The 23,695-nt window shown below is 46.6% G+C and overlaps 1 protein-coding gene across 3 annotated transcripts in view; it reads left to right on the forward strand.

The window, feature by feature from the left end:
* Atp2a2 (ATPase sarcoplasmic/endoplasmic reticulum Ca2+ transporting 2) overlaps positions 1-22,051 on the forward strand; it is a 49,424-nt gene extending 27,373 nt beyond the window's left edge. The window contains exons 6-21 of one of the 3 annotated variants that reach the window (NR_027839.1): positions 2,573-2,653; positions 4,878-4,963; positions 5,952-6,416; positions 8,043-8,131; positions 8,899-9,001; positions 9,704-9,835; positions 13,326-13,448; positions 13,531-13,749; positions 14,539-14,874; positions 15,326-15,546; positions 15,863-16,065; positions 16,938-17,023; positions 17,244-17,377; positions 17,844-17,961; positions 18,046-19,574; positions 21,255-22,051. Coding sequence is in view for 2 of the 3 variants with exons in the window: in NM_001110823.2 (NP_001104293.1) it covers positions 2,573-2,653; positions 4,878-4,963; positions 5,952-6,416; positions 8,043-8,131; positions 8,899-9,001; positions 9,704-9,835; positions 13,326-13,448; positions 13,531-13,749; positions 14,539-14,874; positions 15,326-15,546; positions 15,863-16,065; positions 16,938-17,023; positions 17,244-17,377; positions 17,844-17,961; positions 18,046-18,318 (2,669 nt within the window). In the remaining variant the exon portion in view is untranslated. Of the gene's footprint in view, positions 1-2,572; positions 2,654-4,877; positions 4,964-5,951; positions 6,417-8,042; positions 8,132-8,898; positions 9,002-9,703; positions 9,836-13,325; positions 13,449-13,530; positions 13,750-14,538; positions 14,875-15,325; positions 15,547-15,862; positions 16,066-16,937; positions 17,024-17,243; positions 17,378-17,843; positions 17,962-18,045; positions 19,575-21,254 lie in introns of those variants that run through there. The other 2 variants (NM_001110139.2, NM_001110823.2) reach the window with 2 other exon arrangements.
* The last annotated feature ends 1,644 nt before the right edge of the window (positions 22,052-23,695 follow it).

A 23,695-nucleotide genomic window follows, 5' to 3' on the forward strand; every position in this document is an offset into this window, starting at 1 on the left:
TAAGAGACAACTGACTTCTGAAAGATAACCTCGGACCTCATTCATGTTGGGATGTCCCCATGCACATACAAAATAAGTAAAAATGTAATACAAATTTAAAGCCTAAAACAAAAAATAGTACATTTACAGATTTATTTTATTTATTTATTTATTTTTTATTTTTGTAATTTAGTGATTTGTTTGTTTGTTGAGGCAGGGATTCACTACTTAAGCCTGACTTACCTGACATTCCGAGACCTGCTTTTGCCTGTGGAGGACTGGTGTCAAAGGCATGCGACTGTCAAGCCTGGTCTTCTTAACCCTCTTGTGTGTGTTTTGCGTTGCCTTTTGCTTTACTGTCTTGATTATTTGGATGTGCTCCCTTTGCTGTGCCGTGAGCAGAGGGCCCTTGAAGTGGAGGGTTTGTCTTACCCGGTTGGAATGTTGCTCTTGGTTGCATAAGCATTTCCAGCAGGAATTTCCACCCTCACCTGTGTGTCCCTGTAGTAAATGCAAGGATGATCTTTATCCCTGGAGGGTTTGGACCTACCAGCTTTGTGTGCTGCCTTGCTCTCGTAGGCATAGGGGTGTTTATTTCATGCACTAGAGCGGCAGGGGTTGCATGTCAGATACCCTGCATATGAGATATTTGTATTACGGTTCCTAAGGGTAGTAAAATTATTACAGTTATGAAGTAGCAACAAAATAATTTTATGGTCAAGGATCACTACAGCATGAGGAACTGTGGTAAAGGGATTAAGCATTAAGGAGGTTGAGAAACACAGCAGTAAATTCTTTAGAAAGCTAGCTATAAATTCTCCTGGGTAAAGCTCTGGAGAAGCGCTAACAATGCAGCGCGAACTTCTCGGATGGGATGGCTGTTTTGGTGTTTTCCAAACCACTTTGGTTGCCTTTCAGAACGTCCTGAAAGTCTCACACTGTGAGGGTGGAGGCAGTCCCAGGCACTGCCAAGCAGGCTGTCTTCTGAGCATGCCCAGTTCTCATGCAGATGTGCGTTTCTTTGGCGCTGTTGAAGACTACAGCTCTGGTACTGTCCCCAGAAGCACATGGGACTTTGCTGTGGTCTCCTACTGGGTGCATTATAGCATCGGGCTTTATACTCACCAAGGGCTCAGCTAGGACCCCATTGGGACTATTATAGGAACTCTACCCAGGAAACAAATTGTTGACTGAAAGGTTTTAAGGTTATGCAAGAGATTTATTTGATAATTTGAAAGGTAGCAAAGGTCATAGGGTGAAATGTCTCCACTGTGGCCTGTGACCCCAGCGGTGCTCATTCGTTACCATTACAGCCTCTGCCGCCCTGTACGTGTGGTTGATCTCTGTCACTCCCCATGCAGTGCACAGGTGTCCTGGGACATTTTCACTGCAGTGTGAGTAGAAAGTGATCACAGCTTTCATTGCTTATAAAGTCAAGAATAAGCTTTACACAGAAAGGAAGAGCAGTGAGTGTCGAGGCTTTTAGACGGCAACACAAGTCCTGTCCATGCCTCGTTTCCCTTCTGTCCTATACTTCAATGTCTAGAAGCACAGGTAAAGCGTGACAAGTTAGCTAGTCATACTTTGTGACACAGAGTATTGGATGACTTCATTATACACATCTTACATTGTCCTTTTTAGCACTGGGAGAATTTTCATTGATTTCCGCATTTGTCTATCTCACGTGCTGCTTGCTTTTTATATTCTTATTTGGAGTAGAGACAGCTGCGGGCAGGCAGTTCTCTCCTCCCATTGCGGGGGTCATACCCAGTCTTCAGATTGGCCTTCCAGTGCATGGCTGCTGCCCAGTCTCACTGACGGATGGTTAGCTTTTTACTTAGTTTATGTGTGGTGTGGGGAAGAGAGGACAACTTTGGGGAGTTCTGAGAACTGAAGTCATGGTTCCAAGGGACTTTCTTTCCTATGCTTGCATGGCAAACTAACTAACAACCTGCGCCCCAGCCATGTTTGTTTGTTTTTACCCCTTATGTAGATGTTTAGATCTTGTCCAGTAAGCATCTTATTACCAGACAGCTTTGACTCAGGTCTAGTTTCTTATTTCTTGCCATTTTGAAGGTTAAAGTGGCATTTCTACCGTTCTGTATTTGTGTTGTGAAGTAAATGATTTTTCTTTTTTTCAGAGCTGAGCTAAATCCCCAACCCCATTTTTTTTTTTTTTTTAAGAGCCATTTGTTTCTGTGTTGCTTCTCTGATGGACCTTCCTGTGTATTTCAGATCTATTCCGTGTATGTGTGTTTCTTATGCCAGTGAGGGAAACCTTCCAGTCTTGATCTTGTGGTGGGAATTACCTATGTGTGTACCATAGGTAGCCACTCAGTTCTGGGACCACACCCAGCCCTGTCTACCCTCTGACCCCCAGCCCCCATCTAGCTTGCTTTGAGTACATTGTAGTATACATTGGGAGTGTTCTACCCTTGATCTGTTCACTCTGCTCATAGAAAAGTATTCTGTTGTGTTGTGCGCAATGTTTTTGGTTTTTAAAAGCATGTTTGATATCAAATCATTCATCTTTAGGTAACCACAAAAGTTGCTTACCTTAACTGCTCCCTTTTTTTTTAAACCTCTTCATTAGTTGGTGACAAAGTTCCGGCTGACATTAGATTGACATCCATCAAGTCTACAACTCTGAGAGTTGACCAGTCGATTCTTACAGGTAAGTATTAGATGTTGGAAAATCACTCAGATTCGGAAGCCTCTTTTTTTTTTTTTTTTTTTTTTTTTTTAAGAGATTTATTTATTTATTATGTGTACAGCGTTCTGCCTGCACGTACACCAGCAGGTCAGAAGAGGGCATCAGATCCCATTACAGATGGTTGTGAGCCACCATGTGGTTGCTGGGAATTGAACTCAGGACCTCTGGAAGAGCAGTCAGTGCTCTTAACCACTGAGCCATCTCTCCAGCCCGATTCGGAAGCCTCTAGTCGGTGCCTGCCATCCCTTTATGGCATCCTACTCTAACCTTCTCTAAGATACTTAATTCTTAGAGTTACCATGATCCAGGGTAGAATGATGCCTGCAGGCAACGTTGTCAGGTTTAAAAAAGTGGTGGCAGGCTGGAGACATTGCTCACTGGTAAGAGTACCAACCACTCTTCAAAGGACCTGGGTTCAGTCTGCAGCACCTACATGGTAGCTCACAACTCCAGCAGGCAGAGCACCAGTGCATGTGGGAAAAAAGGAAACCACACAAAACACTGCTTGTTAGCCAGGCATGACGGCATACACTTTTTTTTTTCCCCCCGGAGCTGGGGATCGAACCCAGGGCCTTGCGCTTGCTAGGCAAGCGCTCTACCACTGAGCTAAATCCCCACCCCGACGGCTAATCTTAGCACTTGGGAGGCAGAGGCAGGCAGCTCTCTTGTGAGTTCAAGGACAGCCTGGTCTACAGAGCAAGTTCAGGACAGCCAGGGCTACACAGAGAAAAGAAACCCTGTCCCAACAAAACACACACATACACTTTCTCTTCCCACTCCACACACATTTAAAAACAAAACTAATTTTAAGTGTTAACCTCAATAGCAAGTAAATATAAATCTTAAAGGCTGTCAAGATTTATTTGGGTTCAGTTTTTTTTTTTTTTTTAAAATGTTTATTTTATGTTTATGAGTACACTATAGCTGTCTTCAGACACACCAGAAGAGGGCATCGGATCCCATTACAGATGGTTGTGAGCCACCATGTGGTTGCTGGGATTTGAACTCAGGACCTCTGGAAGAGCAGTTGGTGCTCTTAACCACTGAGCCATCTCTCCAGCCCTTGGGTTCAGTTTTAAAAGTCTCTAACTTATCATGGTAAGGTAGGTCCACCCGAGGCTTTTTTTTTTTTCCCCCTAAGATTTATTTATTTATTTTATGTGAGTACACTCTCGCTCTCTTCAGACACCAGAAGGGAGCATCAGGTCCCATTACAGATGGTTGTGAGCCATCGTGTGGTTGCTGGGATTTGAACTCAGGACCTCTGGAAGAACAGTTAGTGCTCTTAACCACTGAGCCATCTCCCTAGCCCCCAGTCACCTGGGCTTTAGGGCTTGATTTTATATAAACTGCTTAACTAGTTAAATTCCCTTTAGCAACATCAGATTCAAGTTATTTAAGCCATAAAATGTTAGGGAAGTGACTGGGTTGTATACCTGAAATCCTCGGGGTGTGTCTAAAAATAAGAGAAAACTGAGAAAGTTATCAGAATCTTGAAGGTCCCCTTTTTTCCTCTTGGCTTTTTGAAGCAGGATATCCTGTAGCTCAAGCTGTCCTCAAACTTGGTAATACCTGAGAATAATCTTGAACTGCTCTTTTTACTGTCTATACTTTCTAACTTGGGCTTAAAGCATGTGCCACACACTTGGCTTTGTATGGTGCTGCAGACTGACACCAGATTTTGTGTGCTAATTAAGCACTAGGACAACTGACCCATGCTCCCAGCCCAACTGAATGTTATACTACAGTCATAGGTCAGACAGATAACCCTAGCTTGACTATTCCAGGAAATATTTCAGGAGCTTATTTCAAAATTAGTCATTTTTAAATTATACTTTTTGTATTCCTGACATTCTTTACTCTGAGATTAATTTCCATTACAAAGTTTTCCTCGTTTGCCTGTTTTGAATGAATGAGCCCTGTGTTCCTTTTCCCATGTTGGCAGTGAGTATGTACTTTTTCACTTGTTTTGAGACTGAGTCTCATTGTGTTGCTCATCCCTCAAACTAGATATGTACGTAGCACATGGCGGCCGTGAACTTGCATCTTTCCTGGCCTCAGGTCCTGTGTGTTGGGATTATATGTTACCCACACCCGCTCACGTTGGCAGTGATAAACAGTGGGGATGGGGGGGATTGGGGATGCCTCAGATGGCGCTAACCACCCTGTCTGCTAACCTGCATAGGTGAATCTGTCTCGGTCATCAAGCATACTGACCCTGTCCCTGACCCACGAGCTGTTAATCAAGACAAAAAGAACATGCTCTTTTCTGTGAGTACTTTTCATCAGATGCTGGGGGTAGGGTTTCCTGGGGGTTGAACCCAGGTCCTCACCTAAGAATGTACTTTTATTTAGAGATGGTCCCTGTCTTAATTAGGGTTTCTATTACTGTGAAGAGACACCGTCACCACAGCAACTTTTATAAAGGAAAACATTTGATTAAGGGTGGCTTACAGTTCAGAGGTTTAGTCAATTACTGTCATGGCAAGAAGTCCAGTGGCACGCAGGCCGACATGGTCCTGGAGAGGGAGACGAGAGTTCTACATCTGGATCCTGAGGAAGCAGGAAGAGAGAGTGAGGCACTAGGCCTGGCTTGAGCTTTTGAAATCTCAAGACCACACCTCACAGTAATGCTACTCCCTGTAGTATATGGCGGCCATTTTCACTCAAGCCACCAACATCCCAACATTCTGATTTTTCCTTTCCTTTTCTTTTTTTCTTTCACTGGCCTCTCTGAGTGATCAGACTTCAGAAAATACCCAGTTATTCCAAAGATAATGTGTGTCAGCTGTCAAAAACCCAGCATAGCTGGGGACGAAACAGCGATTGCTGAAGGCACTGGCCACAAAGCAAATGAGCCACACTGGAGACGGTAAAATGGTGGCTGCATGTGTGACTGATTTTTTGTTTCAGTTGCCAGCAATGAAATGATTAGCGCAAACCTGTTTAAACTCCATTTGTAACAGTGAGAAGTAGCCTTTTCAGGAAAGTCATCAAGCCTAGTAAGGGTGCTTTTCACACCCCACGGGCATTGCTGATGCTGCTGGCCTGTGATTTAAAAGTAGTCCGTGTTTGGAAAGAGCAAAGGTGGCACACCGTGTGAGCCTAGGTGAAAGCGCGTGCGTGTCTGTCTGTTTCAGCTGATAATGAAAATTTCCCAGTAGTATAGAGTGAGTAGGTACCATGTGGAGTCCAGACGATCTAGCGGTTAGTATTTGATATGCCGCTGACCTTATGACGAGTTCCCTCTTCTCCCTAGGGCACAAACATCGCTGCTGGCAAAGCTATGGGAGTGGTGGTGGCGACTGGAGTCAATACTGAGATCGGCAAGATCCGGGATGAAATGGTTGCAACAGAACAGGAGAGAACACCCCTACAGCAGAAGCTGGACGAGTTTGGGGAACAGCTTTCCAAAGTTATCTCCCTCATTTGCATTGCAGTCTGGATCATCAACATCGGGCATTTCAATGACCCAGTTCATGGTGGCTCTTGGATCAGAGGTGCCATCTACTACTTTAAGATTGCAGTGGCCCTGGCTGTTGCTGCCATCCCTGAGGGTCTGCCTGCTGTCATCACCACCTGCTTGGCTCTTGGAACTCGAAGGATGGCAAAGAAAAATGCTATTGTTCGAAGTCTGCCTTCTGTGGAAACCCTTGGTTGTACTTCTGTTATCTGCTCAGACAAGACCGGCACACTTACCACAAACCAGATGTCCGTCTGCAGGGTGAGTAAGGAATGTCCTTTGTGGTGCTCCCACTTGGTGGAAGGGGAGAATTAACTCCTGAAAGCTATCCTCTGACCTCTGCATGTATTCTGGACACACAAAAATACATGTTGAAAAAATTAATACGTTCCAACTATGTTGGGAACTATAGACTAGCTATAAAACTTACAAATTTTTATTAGAGAAGTAACTAGAGGTCTCATCCTGTCTCTAGATGTATGTGTTCCAGAGGAAACTAGTTAACCTGCTGCTGAAGTCAGTTGCTCTTTCCACACTAAACGAAATGGTTTCTCCCAGACACACATCAGCAGATGCTTGCTTATAAGTTGTCATTTTCTGTCAGGTTAGCCTTGCTTTCTTCTCTTGTTAGAACATTGTTTGAAGTAAAATAAGAAACTTTTTACTGTGCTCTGTAAGAATGGAAACTAGGGGGGCTGGAGAGCTGGCTCAGTGGTTAGAGCACTGGCTGCTCTTCCAGAGGTCCTGAGTTCAATTCCCAGCAACCACATGGTGGCTCACAACCATCTGTAATGGGATCTGATGCCCTCTTCTGGTGTCTGAAGACAGCTACAGTGTATGCATATATAATAAATAAATAAATCTTAAAAAAAAAAAAAAGAAACTAGGCCCAGTAACCCACAGTGTAGTCACAGGTCCTGCAGGTAAGGTAGCAAGATCAAAGATTATCCTTGGCTACACAGTGAGTTTGAGGCTAGACTGGGCTAAATGAGCCATTATCACATTTTAAGGAAGAAAGCAAAAGAATTGAAGCTAGGTATTAATGGCATATGCCTATTTGAGGCTGAAAAATAGAATCTTAAGTGATATTGTGAGGGTCAAATTTTCAGTAAAGAGTCAAGTTAGATTTTCTTACAGAAAATGAGACACACACACACACACACACACACAGAGAGTAGTGCACACCTTTAATCCCAAAACTGGAGCTGAAGAAACACATAGCTCTGAGTTTAAGGCCAGCTACTCAGTGAGTCCCTGTCTCCAAAATGAAGAGAGGGGGCAGGGAGCAAGCAGCTCCTGCGCTGACAGACACTGGCCTGGAGCCTGGCTGCAGAGTGCACCAGGCACTGCGGCATCGTCTAACTTAGCTTCAGTGTTTGACCCTGAGCTGTGAGTCTCCTCTTCCTCAGCCTCTATGCCTGTGTTTAAAGCAGAGCTATGTAATGATGTCCTCTCAGCTACTTGATAGAGAATTCTAAGCATTTACGACAAGGATCATTTGCTGACTTCTGAATCCCTCTCTGTATTTGGGTTATCTTAGACTGCATCACACTTAGGTTGAAGGCTGTCTCAGTTCTGAGTGTTGAATAAGAGCAGCCATGTGAGGGTGAAACTGGATGAGCGTTGTTCAGACTTTTCTTTTTTTTTTTTGTTGGAGACAGGGTTTCTGTGTGTAGCCCTAGACTTCGTGGAACTAGAACTTGGTAGATCAGGCTGGCCTCAAACTCACATGGTTCTGCCTGCTTCTGCGTCCTGGATGATGTGACTAAAGGCCTGCACCGCTGCCATCTAGCTTAAACCACCCTCTTAAATGACAGGATTTTTCACTGTAGACAAAGAATCATTGTTTGTATATCTTATAAAGACTTTAATCTGTATTTCCTTTAGATGTTCATTCTGGACAAAGTAGAAGGTGATACTTGTTCCCTTAATGAGTTTACCATAACTGGATCAACCTATGCACCCATTGGAGAAGTGTGAGTAAGCTTCGTCATCTTGGGATCTGTCATTGTAGTGACTGGTTGTTTAGAGCATCATGGGGAATGGATCTAGAAAACCTTGATGTTGACAGAAGCATGGCTTGGTCGTAGATCTAAAGTATGCCTAGGATACGGAAACCTTGCTTTGAAGCACTGAAATAGCAGGGAGTACCACGGTGGTGGTCAACGTGGCAGGTCACAAGATTGTAGCCGGCCTGGCCTCTGGGAGAGAACCTGTCTCAAAGGTGTGCTCTCTTAGTGCAGAGGAACTGTTGTTGGATGGCTGACTGGCCGAGTTAGTGGTTTTATTGAAACAATGTCTTTTGAAGCCTAGATTTTCTGCTGAATTGTTCTCCGCTTACGAGTACATAGTGGGGCTTTGATGAGAATTTCTGCTCATTCAAGCTTTCTGAGTCTGTTTAGATTTGTTCTTTCTAAACCCATATTTTTACCCTTGGGGGGCTGTTACATACCTACAGAAGTTCAGGGCCATCCTGGGATAGAAAGTGAGATCTAGTTTCAAACAGAGAGGGTAGAGTTAAAAAGCACTTTCTCTGTAGGCAAGGCAATGGGCATTCCAGTCTCAGGAACTTTGGTGGTGGAAGGAGAACCTTCCACAGTTTGTCCTCTGACCTCCTCTGTCCATGTGTGCTGCATTGTAGCACACAGCCTCTCACACAGAGAAGTGTTTACGGGTTTTTATTTTGTTTTGATCTTGAGTTTGAGGCAAGCTATGATCCAGAAATGTTTTTCTCTTTTGATAGGCAAAAAGATGACAAGCCAGTGAAATGCCATCAGTATGACGGGCTTGTAGAGTTAGCAACGATCTGTGCTCTGTGTAATGACTCTGCTTTGGATTACAATGAGGTAAGACTCCTGACCCTGCTCAAGGGTAGGGTGAGTGGAATTTTAAAAAGCCATCTTTTGTACTTGGAAAGATTGAGTTCCTGATGACACCCCCCACCCCCCCATTTCTCATCCATGTGGCCTGGCTGAAGAAAGCCAGGTGCCCTTCGTAGCGCTGCAGCTGGGGACTGCAGTTGTTTGACTAAGATAAATAGTGTGTCCTGATGTTCTGACCGCTGATGCACCCTGTAAGGACCAGAAAGGGCTTGGACTACAAGTCTTTCTGAGTGTGAGGGTGAGGACTGTACTTGTAAACATGGATTGTGGTGTATCCTGGAGCACAGTCTGAAGCTTAAAGGGTTGTTTTGGTGGTGGTAGTAAAGAGTAATAACCTAGAGGAACCTTTTTTTTTTTTTTTTGGTTCTTTTTTTTTGGAGCTGGGGACCGAACCCAGGGCCTTGCACTTCCTAGGTAAGCGCTCTACCACTGAGCTAAATCCCCAGCCCCTAGAGGAACCTTTTAAAAGTTAATAGTGGGGTCAATTATTTGCTTTCTTTCTCAAGTTAGGCCGCTGCCAGAGAGTGCTAACTCATTAGAATAATGTCCTGGAAAGATCGAGCACTTTAAATGAGAAAACATGTTAATGACTCAGTTTAGTGTCTTTTCTGGGATGGACGGGAGGACAAGCTACTCTCCTGACACTGACTTCTTTTGACAATGCAGGCGAAGGGTGTGTATGAAAAAGTTGGAGAAGCCACAGAGACTGCTCTCACGTGCCTGGTAGAGAAGATGAATGTATTCGACACGGAGCTGAAGGGACTTTCTAAAATAGAACGCGCCAACGCCTGCAACTCGGTCAGTATTTGAGCTTGGGGCATTGTGTCTTAGCTGGACCACTTACAGTCCCCTCCTTCATTCCTCTGTTGATTTCACCGTTGTTGTTCTTCCTGATAGTCAGTCAGGTAAGATGGTCTCTCATGCATAGTCCTAGCACTCAGGATGCAAAATTGTAGAATGGCATTCTCCTTAGACAAACAACTAAATCACATTAAAAAAACCAAAAAGCCAGCAATCTTTAGTGAATTGTCGTAGGTGCATCGCTAGGGCTGCCTTTCCCAAGAAGCTGCAAGTGAACTGTCCTTAGCCCCGCCTGCATTTCATTTCCTGTCTCTGCTGGCTCTTCAGCAGCACAGAGAGGGGAATTGTATGCTTTTAAACTTAGAGCTGTCCCTTGCCCTAACTTTGATCGACACCCCATTTCTTTAGCTCACTGAGAACAACTGTGGAGTAGCATTCTTTTTCACTTCTGGTTTCTCCAATCCATTCCAGTCAGCTCTTGCCTCCGCTACCCAGTCATCGAGACCTCTTGTGATTTTGTGACTTTGTGCTCAGTCCGGTGGGGATTGTTTATAGTTATTAAATGTCACAAAACAGACGGTCAGCAGTCTGGGTTTGGAGCTGGAGCCATAGCTCCCTGGTTAAGATGGCTGCTCCTTAGAGGGCCTGGATTTGACTCCCATCACCCACCTGGCAGCAAAGAACTCTTTGTCTCTCCTGTTCCAGAGGGTCAGAGGGTGTCCTCTTCTGGCTTCCATGTTCCCGGCATGTGCAGTGCACTGACCAGATTAAAGTGGGAGGTCTTGGAGAGATGGCTCAGTGGTTAAAAGTACTGGCTGCTGTCCCGGAGGATCAACCCAGGTTCATTTCCAGGGGATCTGACGTTTTCGCACATACGTACAGGCAAAACACCAATGCACATTAAAAAATGAATACTAAACCATCATTTTGAGAAATGAAAAAAACAGAGCTATGAAATGGGGGTCCTGGTGTATCCCAGAAATCAACCTAATAACTGCTGTGATGGAAAACTAACAAAGATTCAGAACATTTGAACAACAATCACCAAAACGTGTTTGTTACTATTTTTGTTTTGTTTTCTGGTTTGTTCTTCCACAACATCATTTCTCAGTGTAGCCCAGGCCGTCCTGGAAGTTGCTCTGTAGACTAGGCTGGCCAGAACTCAAGAAACCTGCCTGCTTCTGCCTCCTAACCCTAAGCACCACAACTGTTTTTTCTTTTTCTTTCCTATTTTTACACTTGATCTTAGCCAAAAGGCCGAGAAGCGATTCTTTCCTATTTTTTAGTTGAGGCTGGGGGTGCTTTTTACCATTTTCAAATGCACAGAGATGACTCAAAGTAGAAAATACTGCTGTTACGAAGCAGGGCTGAGTAAATCACACAGACTATATTTAAAAAAGAAAAAAGCCAACTCCCCCGATGATACTGAAGTGGGCACTGAGCTATCAAGTCCTCTGGATTTGTTTTCAGAGAGGTTACTTCATGCCTGTTGGCTAGCACTGTCAGCAGGAGGGAGTGTCAGTGAACAGCTGTCCTAGGTTAGATTGGCCTTTAGGGATTCTCTTGAATTAATTCAAGTGGAAGAACTAGAAACTGTTGAGCACTAGTTCGTGTGCATTCATTCGTTCTCAGCTTTTTTTTCTTAACAGACTTATTTATATTATTTATACAGTGTTCTGCCTGCACAGCAGAAGAGGGCACCAGACTTCATCTCAGATGGGTGTGAGCCACCATGTGGTTGCTGGGAATTGAACTCAGGACCTCTGGAGGAGCAGTCGGTGCTCCTAACCGCTGAGCCATCTCTCCAGCCCGGCTCTCTGCTCTTAACTGTGTGTGTGGTGTGTCTAACTCTCTCAGGTTTTTGCCATAGTGGTTTTCCTGCCAGGTTGGCTGTGACTCGCCACAGACACACCTCCTCCTCTAGGTTGCCATGTTCAGGATCCTTCATGGCCAACCTAACCTGGGTTACTTAGTTATCAAGATACCGTCTCACAGAGGGGACAGGGAGTTAGAAGTCACTGCGACAAGTTTTGGTTGGAAGAATGTTAAACTGAAAACTAATGTGGCAAAGCTTTGCAGTCACACTGTTCTGCCAGTGAGGTTCACTAAGTGTTTTCTGTGGGTGCAGCAAATACATTCTGTGTTATAGAGAGCTTTGTCATGACCCCATGAATTACAACTCGGCATGTGTTTGAGGAGGCTGAGTTTAAGCTCTCTCCAAAGCCGTTATGATCTGTCAGTAAACTCAACAGATGAAACAGATGAAAAGTCGACAGGTCATCTAATAACTTTCAGCACTGTCATAAGGAATTTTTAAAAATGCTTAATTAAAAACATTAAATCTACAAAGTATTTTGTTTAAAAAAAGTTCTCAACTCTTTCATCCTGCATAATCCTAATGGCAAAGGTCAGTGTCAGTGTGTAGGATGCAGGACACAGCCATGGGTATTGTATCAGCTGCCCCTCAGCCTGAGCAGATCCATCGGCCAGCATCAGCATGGGCAACCCCGCCTGTCCCGGACCCACGGCTGTGCACCTCCAGACCATCATACTAGAGCTGTCGTTCTACTCTCTAACTCTATTTCGGCTTGCTGTGGCCTTGTGAGACCAGCCATTCTGAAGTTGAATAAAACAATTTTGTGGCTGCTGGATAAGAAGTGATGTATAAACGGGACAGGAGTCAGTGTGTCAGTCAGTCAGCAGGAGGCTACTGAGTGCTCGAAGGAATCGACAGTTGCCACTCTGCTCCCTCTGGAAGTTATGTGTCTCCCGGGCTTGGCTTCTCTTCCAGGGTCTCTTTGATCTCCCCTGGCCTACCAGGAATTAGATATCTACTCCTAAACTCTGGCCATTTTTGTGTCTAGTTACCCCCATGCTGTCTTTGACTATATAATGTTAAAAACTTTGAATGTTCTGAGTCTGATGGGGTCATGACAAAGCTCTCTATAACACAGAATGTATTTGCTTCACCCACAGAAAACACTTAGTGAACCTCACTGGCAGAACAGTGTGACTGCAAAGCTTTGCCACATGTACCCTGGACCCACACCCTGTGCCATTGGACTAGTCAGCTAGCTGCCACTGTATGAAATGGAGTTACTTGTCTCCCTTTCAGAAATTCTTTATCACTATATAGCTGGGGCAACCCTTGAACCCCTCCTGCCTTGGCCTCCAGTTTCTAGGATTATAGGCAGTAACACCACTGCAACTCTTGAGTTCTTAACAGCCTGCGTTGAAAGCTTCCATTATCCTCCTGCAGTTTCCCACTGAGGCCTTCAGTCTGTCTGTGTTCTGATCTATCCCCAGACCAGAGGACACTTCTTCGAAGGTGAGGGCTTGCTGCTGCCTTGTTCACTCCTATTTAGGTTCCAGAAGACCAGCGAGATGAACACACATGAGCGGGCAGGGAATGCCCGACGAGTGTCCGAGCAGGTGGAACACGTCTAGGAGTAGTAATCCAACAGTGTTCCTGTCTGATCCTCTACAGGTCATAAAACAGCTCATGAAGAAGGAATTCACGCTAGAGTTTTCACGTGATAGAAAATCAATGTCCGTCTACTGTACACCAAACAAACCGAGCCGGACGTCCATGAGCAAGATGTTTGTGAAGGCAAGTGCTGCACAGACCGCCCGGCGCGCTCTCACCAGGTAAACAGCAGATGCAGCTGCTGACCTGAGTCTCCCATTCTCAGGGTGCTCCAGAAGGTGTCATCGACAGGTGCACCCACATCCGAGTTGGAAGTACCAAGGTCCCCATGACGCCTGGTGTTAAACAGAAGATTATGTCTGTCATTCGGGAGTGGGGCAGTGGCAGCGACACACTGCGGTGCCTGGCTCTGGCCACTCATGACAACCCGCTGAGGAGAGAGGAGATGCACCTGGAAGATTCTGCGAACTTCATCAAATATGAGGTACCTGCACCTGCACAGTCACTGTCCAGCCTCTGCTGCCAGAGGACAGGCAGATGTCCCTAGCCAGGCCCCAGGAGTCACCCTTGTTTGGATTGCTGCTTCAAACAGAAATAGTTAAGGATTTAGTAAATCTGCTTTCAAAGCTGAATAATCAAGACAAGTTCAGACACGCCTGTAAAGCCTGACGCAAGCCTTAAAAAAATTAAGTATTAGTGAAAAGTGAGAGATTTCCACTTCTTCCTTAGACCAAAATTCGATATCAGGGTTGGAAGATCCTCACCAGAAGGAACAGCTTTGCTGTGGCACTGACACTGCCAGCCTCTAAGTCTTGACTCTTTAACACTTTGTTCCCAGCCCCACCCCACCCCACCCCTCCCCACTCCATGGATGCATTTTTTTTTTTGTTTTTTTGTTTTTCTTTTTTTCGGAGCTGGGGACAGAACCCAGGGCCTTGCGCTTGCTAGGCAAGCGCTCTACCACTGAGCTAAATCCCCAACCCCCCATGGATGCATTTTTAAATGTGAGAATTTAGACCAGAATAATTTGATGAGGGTGTTGCTCGGTTGTCCAACACTGCTTAGCATGACCAGAGCCCACGTGGAAGGAGCAGGCTGAGGCAGAAGACTGGTACACTGCAAGTGTCAGGACTGTGTCTAGTGAGTCCTTGGTGCAACCAAGGACAAGCAGAAAGAGAAAATGTCAAGCTTCAGTTAGAGCAAGAGGGAGCCGCCTGGGCTCTCCTGGTGGGAGAAGTAAGCTGTTTGCACTCACGTGGCTCTCTCGCTTTAGACCAATCTGACTTTCGTTGGCTGTGTGGGCATGCTGGACCCTCCCAGGATTGAAGTGGCCTCTTCTGTGAAGCTGTGCCGGCAAGCGGGCATCCGAGTCATCATGATCACTGGGGATAACAAAGGCACTGCTGTGGCCATCTGTCGCCGCATTGGCATCTTTGGGCAGGATGAGGATGTGACATCAAAGGCTTTTACAGGGCGAGAATTTGATGAATTAAGCCCCTCAGCCCAGAGAGACGCCTGCTTAAATGCCCGTTGTTTTGCTCGAGTTGAACCTTCCCACAAGTCTAAGATCGTTGAGTTCCTGCAGTCCTTTGATGAGATCACAGCTATGGTAAGGTTTTAGACATGGGCAGTGGTTTACATGGTACAAAAAACAGTGTTTGTGTGCCTACAATCCCAGCATTTTGACTGAGGCATGCCTGTGTTACCTAGTGGCATCCTGTGCCTAAAAACTAAACCAAAAAATGGCATGTTTTTTAATGTATAAAAAATACTCATTATTATATTCAAGCATGTGTCTGAGTTGTGTGATGACCTTAAATTGTGTGACCACACCACAAATGGCTGAGTTTTGAGTGTTGGTGTTAGGCACTATAAGCAGATGTCCAGTCCCTTAGCTCCTCCTTTCTGCGTCTCTTTGGTACGCTCACATGGCTGCTTTTATATTTTCCTGGTAAAGTGTTGGACACCAGCTACTGCTCTGTCCGCTCCTGTGCATCAGCCTGCCTCTGCCCGAGGCGTGCCGCGTGGGCGGTGACTGAGTCAGCTGGCTTCCCTTTCAGACTGGTGATGGTGTGAACGACGCGCCCGCTCTGAAGAAGTCGGAAATCGGGATTGCCATGGGCTCAGGGACTGCAGTGGCTAAGACGGCCTCTGAGATGGTGCTGGCCGACGACAACTTCTCCACCATCGTGGCCGCTGTTGAGGAGGGGCGCGCCATCTACAACAACATGAAGCAGTTCATCCGCTACCTCATCTCCTCCAACGTGGGGGAGGTGGTCTGGTGGGTGTCCGACTGCAACTGCTGTGCTGTCTTTAAAGGCTGGGGCTGGGATGTTGAGCGTTTCAGTTTGCTGCTCCTGTTACGGCAGATTGGGTTGTTAGCCCGAGAGGAGAGAAGTCTCCTGGGGCTTCTCTGCAGCTGATGCTCCTTACCAAAGCTAGTTTCTTTGGTGATCACAGAAAGTCTAGGTCCTCTAAGTTTCTTTCATACGAACTTTGACAGATGTTGTCTGATGCTCCTGGCTTGGGGAGAGAAACGACTTCCATACTTCCAAAACTCACGGAGTTCTTTCTCTTCTTCCCTCAAATGGAAACAGTATCTTCCTGACGGCAGCCCTTGGGTTTCCTGAAGCTTTGATTCCTGTCCAGTTACTCTGGGTCAATCTGGTGACGGATGGTCTGCCTGCCACTGCGCTGGGGTTCAATCCTCCAGATCTGGACATCATGAACAAACCCCCACGGAACCCAAAAGAACCGCTGATCAGCGGGTGGCTCTTTTTCCGTTACCTGGCTATTGGCTGTGAGTACAGTTGTCCTTTGTGTGGGAGGATGCTCTGCGGTGCAGGTCACTAAAAGCCTCTGTTGAGCATCCTGTCCTTCCCTTGGGTATAGAGGAGCAGCAGTTAGACATCAGACTTTTATATTTTCCCCTTCACAGAGTGATACAAATTTCCACGCCAGAGCCCTCCCCTGTTCAGAGCCCCAGGCTGAGATTTGAATGGGTTATTACCTAGGCAACAAGAAGAGTCCCACTGGCAGAGGCTAGTACCATTTTCTGTCACTGTCGTTCAGGTTAAGGAGCTCCTCTGGCCTTTACCATCTCCCATGGAGCAGCTGCCCTTTGGGGAAAAAAAAAACAAAAACAAAACTCCCTGTCTTTTAAGCAGTGCCCTGATGCACGTTGTAATTCCTGTTAGCTGTGTGCTCCGCAGTTAGTGATTGTGACCATGGCATAAGCCAGCCTCAGTTTTGCAGACATCGTGAAATTGGTGCAGAATGGCTTCTGCCTTAGACCCGACTCTACTGCTGAGGGCTGAGAGCCAGCGCTATAATGGCTGGCTTGGCTGTGGCTGGAATGACGCAACTACATAGTGTCCAACAAGGTCACATCAGTTCACCTGTGGTGTGACTTGGTTCTATCTGATGGCACGGACCTGTGCACCACCTGTGTCTGTCGTGAAGCCTGCACCAGCTCTGTAGCTCTATGACACTGTGCAGGGTGTGAGGTGGGCTCAGCAGGAAGGTTTCCTCACAAACACTACAGAGCTTGCCTAGTTCCTTTTTAGACCAGAGACCCTGTTTGTAGTCAGCTGCTCTGCTCTTGGCTGTGTTAGCCTGCAGTTGGCAGTGCTGTCTGCAGCCCCAAGTCGGCAACATCCTCTTTGTTTCCAGGTTATGTTGGCGCTGCCACCGTGGGTGCTGCTGCGTGGTGGTTCATCGCTGCTGACGGTGGTCCGAGAGTCTCCTTCTACCAGCTGGTATTTAGCCACGTTTATTTAACCCCTGTGTGGTAGAGTTAGTTCTTGTAAGCCCTTGGTCTTTCTGTGGTTTGGGGTCATCTTAGGCTCAAACAGTAGTTTCTTCAGTAGCTCCGGGACCCAGGGCTTCGCTGTGTTTGTGTTGGTGCTGGCCGTGGACTTGGTGTGGAGATTTGGGAAATACTCCCAGCCGACCGGGATGTTTGCACTTTCGTTGCAGAGTCATTTCCTGCAGTGTAAGGAGGACAACCCAGACTTCGAAGGAGTGGATTGTGCAATCTTTGAGTCCCCGTATCCGATGACAATGGCACTTTCTGTTCTAGTCACCATAGAGATGTGCAATGCCCTCAACAGGTGAGGGAGTCATGCGGGCTAAGGTCCTAGGGTCTGTGAGGGTCATGGCTGATAGCTCTTCCCTTCCAGAAAATGACATAGTTTTAAGCTATTGTCTCCAGGAAACAGTGGGGGTGTCACCATCATGGATACCTAATGTGGCAGAGTGTATGAATGGGACCAGCAGTGTAAACTAAGCCTGCACCCTAGGGAGTGGAGCATAAGAGGCTCCATCTAACTAAGCCACGGACGGGTATTTCCAATGGCTCTGTCTTTGGTCATCACCAGCTTTGAGCCTGCCAAGATGGGCCTGCCTGCGGCACCAAAGCCCACAGCTCACCACCACAACCCCCACCCCCCCGGGAAATCCGGGCCTTTAGAGTTAGGTCAGCAGGCAGTACCACAGCTACGTCACTAACCTGTTGCCCCCTTCTGTGTCATGGACACACGCCTTCACCTCTGAGGTCACCTGTCTTCTCACCTGTAGCTTGTCTGAAAACCAGTCCCTGCTGAGGATGCCCCCCTGGGAGAACATCTGGCTCGTGGGCTCCATCTGCTTGTCCATGTCCCTTCACTTCTTGATCCTCTACGTGGAACCTTTGCCAGTGAGTCATTGTGACCCCAGGCTGGGTCTGGTGCAGTTCCTCTCAGGCGAGTTCAGAAGCTTGACACAGCCTTCTTTGTCTCAGCTCATTTTCCAGATCACACCGCTGAATCTGACCCAGTGGCTGATGGTGCTGAAAATCTCCCTGCCTGTGATCCTCATGGACGAGACGCTCAAGTTTGTGGCCCGAAACTACCTGGAGCCTGGTAAAGAGTGTGCGCAGCCTGCCACCAAACCCTCCTGCTCCCTGTCGGCATGCACCGACGGCATTTCCTGGCCCTTTGTGCTGCTCATTATGCCCCTGGTGGTCTGGGTCTACAGCACAGACACTAACTTTAGTGATATGTTCTGGTCTTGACTGACAGCGCTACATGCAGAAGATGTTTAACTTAATCAATTAATTTTTTATTGTTTAAAGCAACTGTCTATTTCTGCTGAATTTTCACATGAACATATTGGCTGGTGAAGGAGGTTTCATATCTAGATTTTGTTTTGCTTTTTCTGACTCCAGTGGGACAAGATTTTCCTTTTTTTTATACACATAATTAAAGTGTCCATTGACATGTACAGAGAACTAACACTATTTTATGCAGATATTTTTTTGTAGATGAAAAAAGCATGTACAGTGTTCTGTTTCATACTCATACTTGTACAAAGATCGTTGAGCCAGCAGACATTGTCAGCAAGTTAATTGGCAGCAGACTTAGGAAATGAATGTGTGTGGTTTTTAAAAGAAAAAAAACTAAATAGCATGTATTGTGTCTTTTGCATGATTCTCTGGATTTAATTTGGTATCACAGTCTAATTTTTATTCATAAGCCAATTTTTCTGCACTGAGCAGAGTCCTGCTACCTCAGTCAGTATTTTTGGTTTGCCACTCCCTGCACCCTCAGCCTCTGTCACCCCCAGCCCACCCTGGCCCGCTCGGCTGCTTCTGTAGGTCTGATGGTTCTGTTTACATCTGTCTTCACGAGGTTTGCCTGTCTCGCTTGTGCAGAAAACATTGCTCCAGATCCAATCGACTGGGTTTCTGTCCCTTCGCCTAGTTTTTAAGGTTATTTATTTAAATGTCTAATGTATTTTATTGTAACAGACATTGTTTTGCCAACATTGCCTATTCAGTGGCACTTCACAATCTAGTTTAAAAGAAAAATAAAACATTTTAAATGGACAGAGGAAAATAACTGTCTTGTTCTTAATGGCCTTGAACTACCCATGATCAGTTCAAATTCCTGAGCTTCTCAGCTCGGAGCCTTAGTTTCCTGTTCCTGAGAAGAACGTGTTCTGCTGCACAGTAGGGATTATCTATAATGTACAGGCACGATCGTCATGTGACAAACATTTACTCAAGTTTCTGCTGGCCTGGTGTATGTAGGCTGGTGTAAGGGCAAGTGTGTGTGTGTATGTGTGTGTGTGTTTTGTAAAATCTGTAAATAGCACATGACCAAATGAACTGTATAGAAATATTTTTATTTGAATATGGCACTAACCACCACCACCATGACTGACCGGACGTTTGCGCATGTTCAAGGTCAGTCTTAACGGCAGTGTGAGTCATTAACAGTCCTAACTGTGGTGTTTTCCTCCAATGCCTTCCAACATCCATCAACTAACGTGAGTATCCGCCCCGTGGGATGGGGGTGCTGTGGCCTGTGTACAGATGGTGCCACTAAATAGGAAAGATGGCCCTGGTCCAGTGAGCTGCATGGCGCCTGTGTCCACCAGGCAGCCACTTCCTAAGGAAACAGGGATGTCAGCCACTCACTGCGCAGGTTACCATAGTGTAGACACTGACCAGGACAGTGATTCCTGGGAGCTATGGGAAGGAGGGTCTTGTGCCCTGGCTGATCTCAGGCTGAAGGAGCTGTATGTATTCCCTCTATTACCAAACTGACACTTGGCACAAACCATGGCACAGGCCGAGGAAAGCCAGGGAAATCGCTGCCCCTGCATGGGTGACTTTTGTCATCTTTCTAGGACACGCCTCAAGCCTCTAGTGTGCAGAGGTTTGGGGAATGCTGCCTCCCTAAGGGTTCTGAGGGAACCCAGCAACCGACCCTTAACTGGAGGCCTCTGGTTGCTGCAGGGGGCAGTGATTCTCAGGAAGCAGCCTTCATGGCAGAGTACAGCTGAGTTGAAGTCAGAATGGTGGAGTGCTGGGCCCTAACACCTTGCCAGGAGGCTGGACCAGTCAGCCATTCTGATGTGGTCCTTAGTTCAGTGACATCTACATATGAGTCGGCCCCTAAAGGAGCTAATTCTCCCTGATGGTGCTATATTAACAGTGTCCAGAGAGGACCTGTTCAACACCAACAGTAGATCACTGCTGCCCTGACCCCTCCAGCCACAGCCACAAGCAAGGCTGACGTGACCTCCCCTGGCCTAATAGACCAAGGCTAACAGCACAGGCAGCCTGCTGCATGTAGTCCGCCCTGCCCCTCACCCAGCACCCTCAAGAAGGGACAGCATTGGGTTGGGGATTTAGCTCAGCGGTAGAGCACTTGCCTAGCAAGCGCAAGGCCCTGGGTTCGGTCCCCAGCTCCGAACAAAAGGAAAAAAAAAAAAAGAAGGGACAGCATTTACTGTCAGTGTCATCCCCAACCCACTAGGGCAGTCTAGCCTGGAGCTCAGCCTTGAGCTTTTCCTGTATGGACTCTTGAGCAAAGCAGTGTAAAGGCTCCACCCTGCAGCCCACTCTGCAGACTTCAGGGGGTGCCTTTCCCAGAGAGCTAGCAGGGCTAAGGCTGAGGCCACCTCACAGCAACTGCTACCACAGCATCCTCAAGCTAGGGACTCGGGCCTCAGGAACATCCAAGACCACGGCATTGGCTTGGTGCCTGCAGAGCCCTATGAGCCAAGAAGCATGGGTGCCCTTGGTCGTGAGCTACCAAACTCCCATCAAGACCAAGCCTGCAGTTGGGAAGGAAGCCTTTTCAGGCTGCCATAGAAAACGGGGAGGGAGCAGGAAGTCCTTCCCTCCCGTGCCATGCCACTCACTGCTCCACCTGCCTCACTCACCCTCTGCATGGCTCTCAGCCCTCGTACCTGACATGCCTTCTACTTCCTGCCTCCTGAGCTTCCTTAGGAGCCGGTGATAGGAGGCGGCCCAGGGCAGACACCAAGCCACTGCTTCTAGATGTGCCTGGGCACCTGGGACACATAGTCAGAAATGCTGGTTTTGCATCTAGACCCAATAGTGCTCTGTCCATCTGTCCCTGTTGTTGTGTCTTGGGAAGTTGTTCTAACATTGCTCTATGTTTCAAAAAGCTGATTTCCTCTCTCTTTCCTTTTCAGCAATACTGGAGTAACCGCTTCCTAAACATTGCAGAAATGTAAGGGTGTTCGGGTGCGTGCATGTGCGTTGTTAGCAACACATCTTCCAGCCCTCTGCATGACTGAGCTTGGGGAAAGAGAAATAGAACAGCCCCCAGCTCACTGTGTGATGTGGAGGAAATGTGTATTACAAGTGGGGTTTTAGCTGTTGAGTCAAAATAATAACAAGTGTACAATTTAGCATAAGGAATCGGAGAGCCTCTCCAGAGAAGTCGGTTTCTTTGCTGCAAGAAGAATGAGGTTCTGAACCCTTATCCAAGAACAGAAGCCATCAGCCAAGTCTCCACATTTCTCTGCAAAATGTTGTAGCCTCTATAACTGTATGATAGTGTAATGCATGCCTTCAGTTGTAAGTGGCCAGATCGCGCTACAGTGACATTGAAACCTGCTCTCTAATTGGCCCTGTACAGTTTGCTTATTTATAAATTCATTTAAAACACTACAGCTGTTGAATGGTTACAACCTAGGCCTCCGGTCCTAACTTCAGTTGTTCTCCTCGGTGTGCAGCCAGCTGTTCCACACTGTATTATTGTAACTTATTTAGTGAAGTCAGAAGCAGTAGACAGATGTTGGTGCAATACAAGTATTGTGTGCATTTATCGTAATAAAGTGCTCCGCGTCGGTTCAGTTCCTCACAGCTTCTCACAGTGCATGTCTGACTGTAGTCTGTAAATAGAGGTCAGTGTCCGTGCTGCTAACAGGTATCGATCGCACAGACATGATTTCAGGTAAATAAATCGATTCTACGATAAACCCTCTGCAGAGCGGTGGCTGGTTTATAGGAGGGTGGGGACGGGCACCGGGGCCTCTCCTGGGAGACCAGCTTTGTACTTAAACAGGCAGGAAGCAGAGCGTTCAGCAGAACAGGCCTTTCCACTCAGTAGAAGATTCTGTACATGAGCAGCCTCAGAGGCACAGTGACTGCTGCCCTTCTGTTTAAAACAGGAGACAGTTGAAGTAGACCTAAAGGGATCCTGAATTCTCCCTTAAACTGCCATCTGGCCTAGGCTTCAAATGAGGCTCTATGTTCCCTAAAGTGGTCCTGGCAGCTCCTGGAATAGAACAGCTTTTTGACAACACAAGGGCCACAATAGCTCAGCAGGTCAAGGCCTTTGCTGTGTGGTAATCCTGGAGACCTGAGTTCGATTCCCAGAACCCATGGTAGAACCGACTCCATCCACAAAGTTGTCCTCTGCCCTCCACATCTGCCCACATTCAGAATAAAAAACTAGAATTCTTCAAAACCCTTCAGAATTACAAGACCACTGTCCCCAACAGTTCAGCTCGGATTCAAAGGAGAAATTTCTCAGAATGAACAAAACCAGGGTCTCATTAGAGACCAGGCTGGTTTGGAACGAACGTCACCTGTCTCTGCCTCCCAAGTGCTGGAAGGTACGTGCATCACAGATACCCAGCACAGACATCCCGTTCTTTACATTTAATAACTTCAAAGACCACTGTTTTAATAATAGGGTTGTTTTGTATGGACCAAGGAGGAAGTATGCTAAGCACTGTCTGAGGGCCACTTGAGCCCTTATCCTTGGCAGAAAGAAACACTTCTGTATCCTTCTGGCCCAATCTAGTACAAATGGATCAAAAGGTTTTAAAGCGGGGTTGGGGATTTAGCTCAGTGGTAGAGCGCTTGCCTACGAAGCACAAGGCCCTGGGTTCGGTCCCCAGCTCCGAAAAAAAGAACCAAAAAAAAAAAAAAAAAAAAAAAAAGGTTTTAAAGCCTAAACTACACTTTGGGAGAAAATGCCTTAGAAGTGTGCAAGGATTCTGTTCTGTGTCAGCTGTGCGTTTTTCATGGCTGCTGGGAGTGCAGGCCCCCTGAAGAACATGTGGGTGTCACCTAAGAAGCCCAAAGCCCTTCACGACCACTCTAGAGCAGGTCCACTCTAGGCCTCACAGAAAGCTATAGCAGTTTGCAGGGGACAAGCAAAACTGTCAAGTGTGAGCTGTAAGAGACCTGGATGCTTGAGTCAGAATTCGGGGTCAACACAGACCCAGCACCCACATCACTAGGACCTTAACAGTGTGTGTACTTAGGTGAGGCCTCACCACGAACGAAGGCTCTCACATCCTCATATTTTTCAAGTACAAGAAGGAAGCTCGGCCTTTCTTGGCATGTCCTGAAAGCCTGAGAGAGAGAACGACCAAAGAAGACAACAATCTTAGCCTAAAGGCAGAGGTGATTAGAATCTAACACTCCACTCCAGACAACGGACTCTCATACACTGAACAAAGAAGCACTCACTACACTGGTATTGCCCTGTCTGGCCACTTTTTTTTTTTTCTCCATCTTTATTAAATTGGGTATTTCTTATTTACATTTCAATTGTTATCCTTTCCTGGTTTCAAGGTCAACATCCCCCTAGCCCCTCCCCCTCCCCTTCTATATG

Source organism: Rattus norvegicus, chromosome 12 (assembly GCF_036323735.1).
Source record: "Rattus norvegicus strain BN/NHsdMcwi chromosome 12, GRCr8, whole genome shotgun sequence".
NCBI classification, from domain to species: Eukaryota; Metazoa; Chordata; class Mammalia; order Rodentia; family Muridae; genus Rattus; species Rattus norvegicus.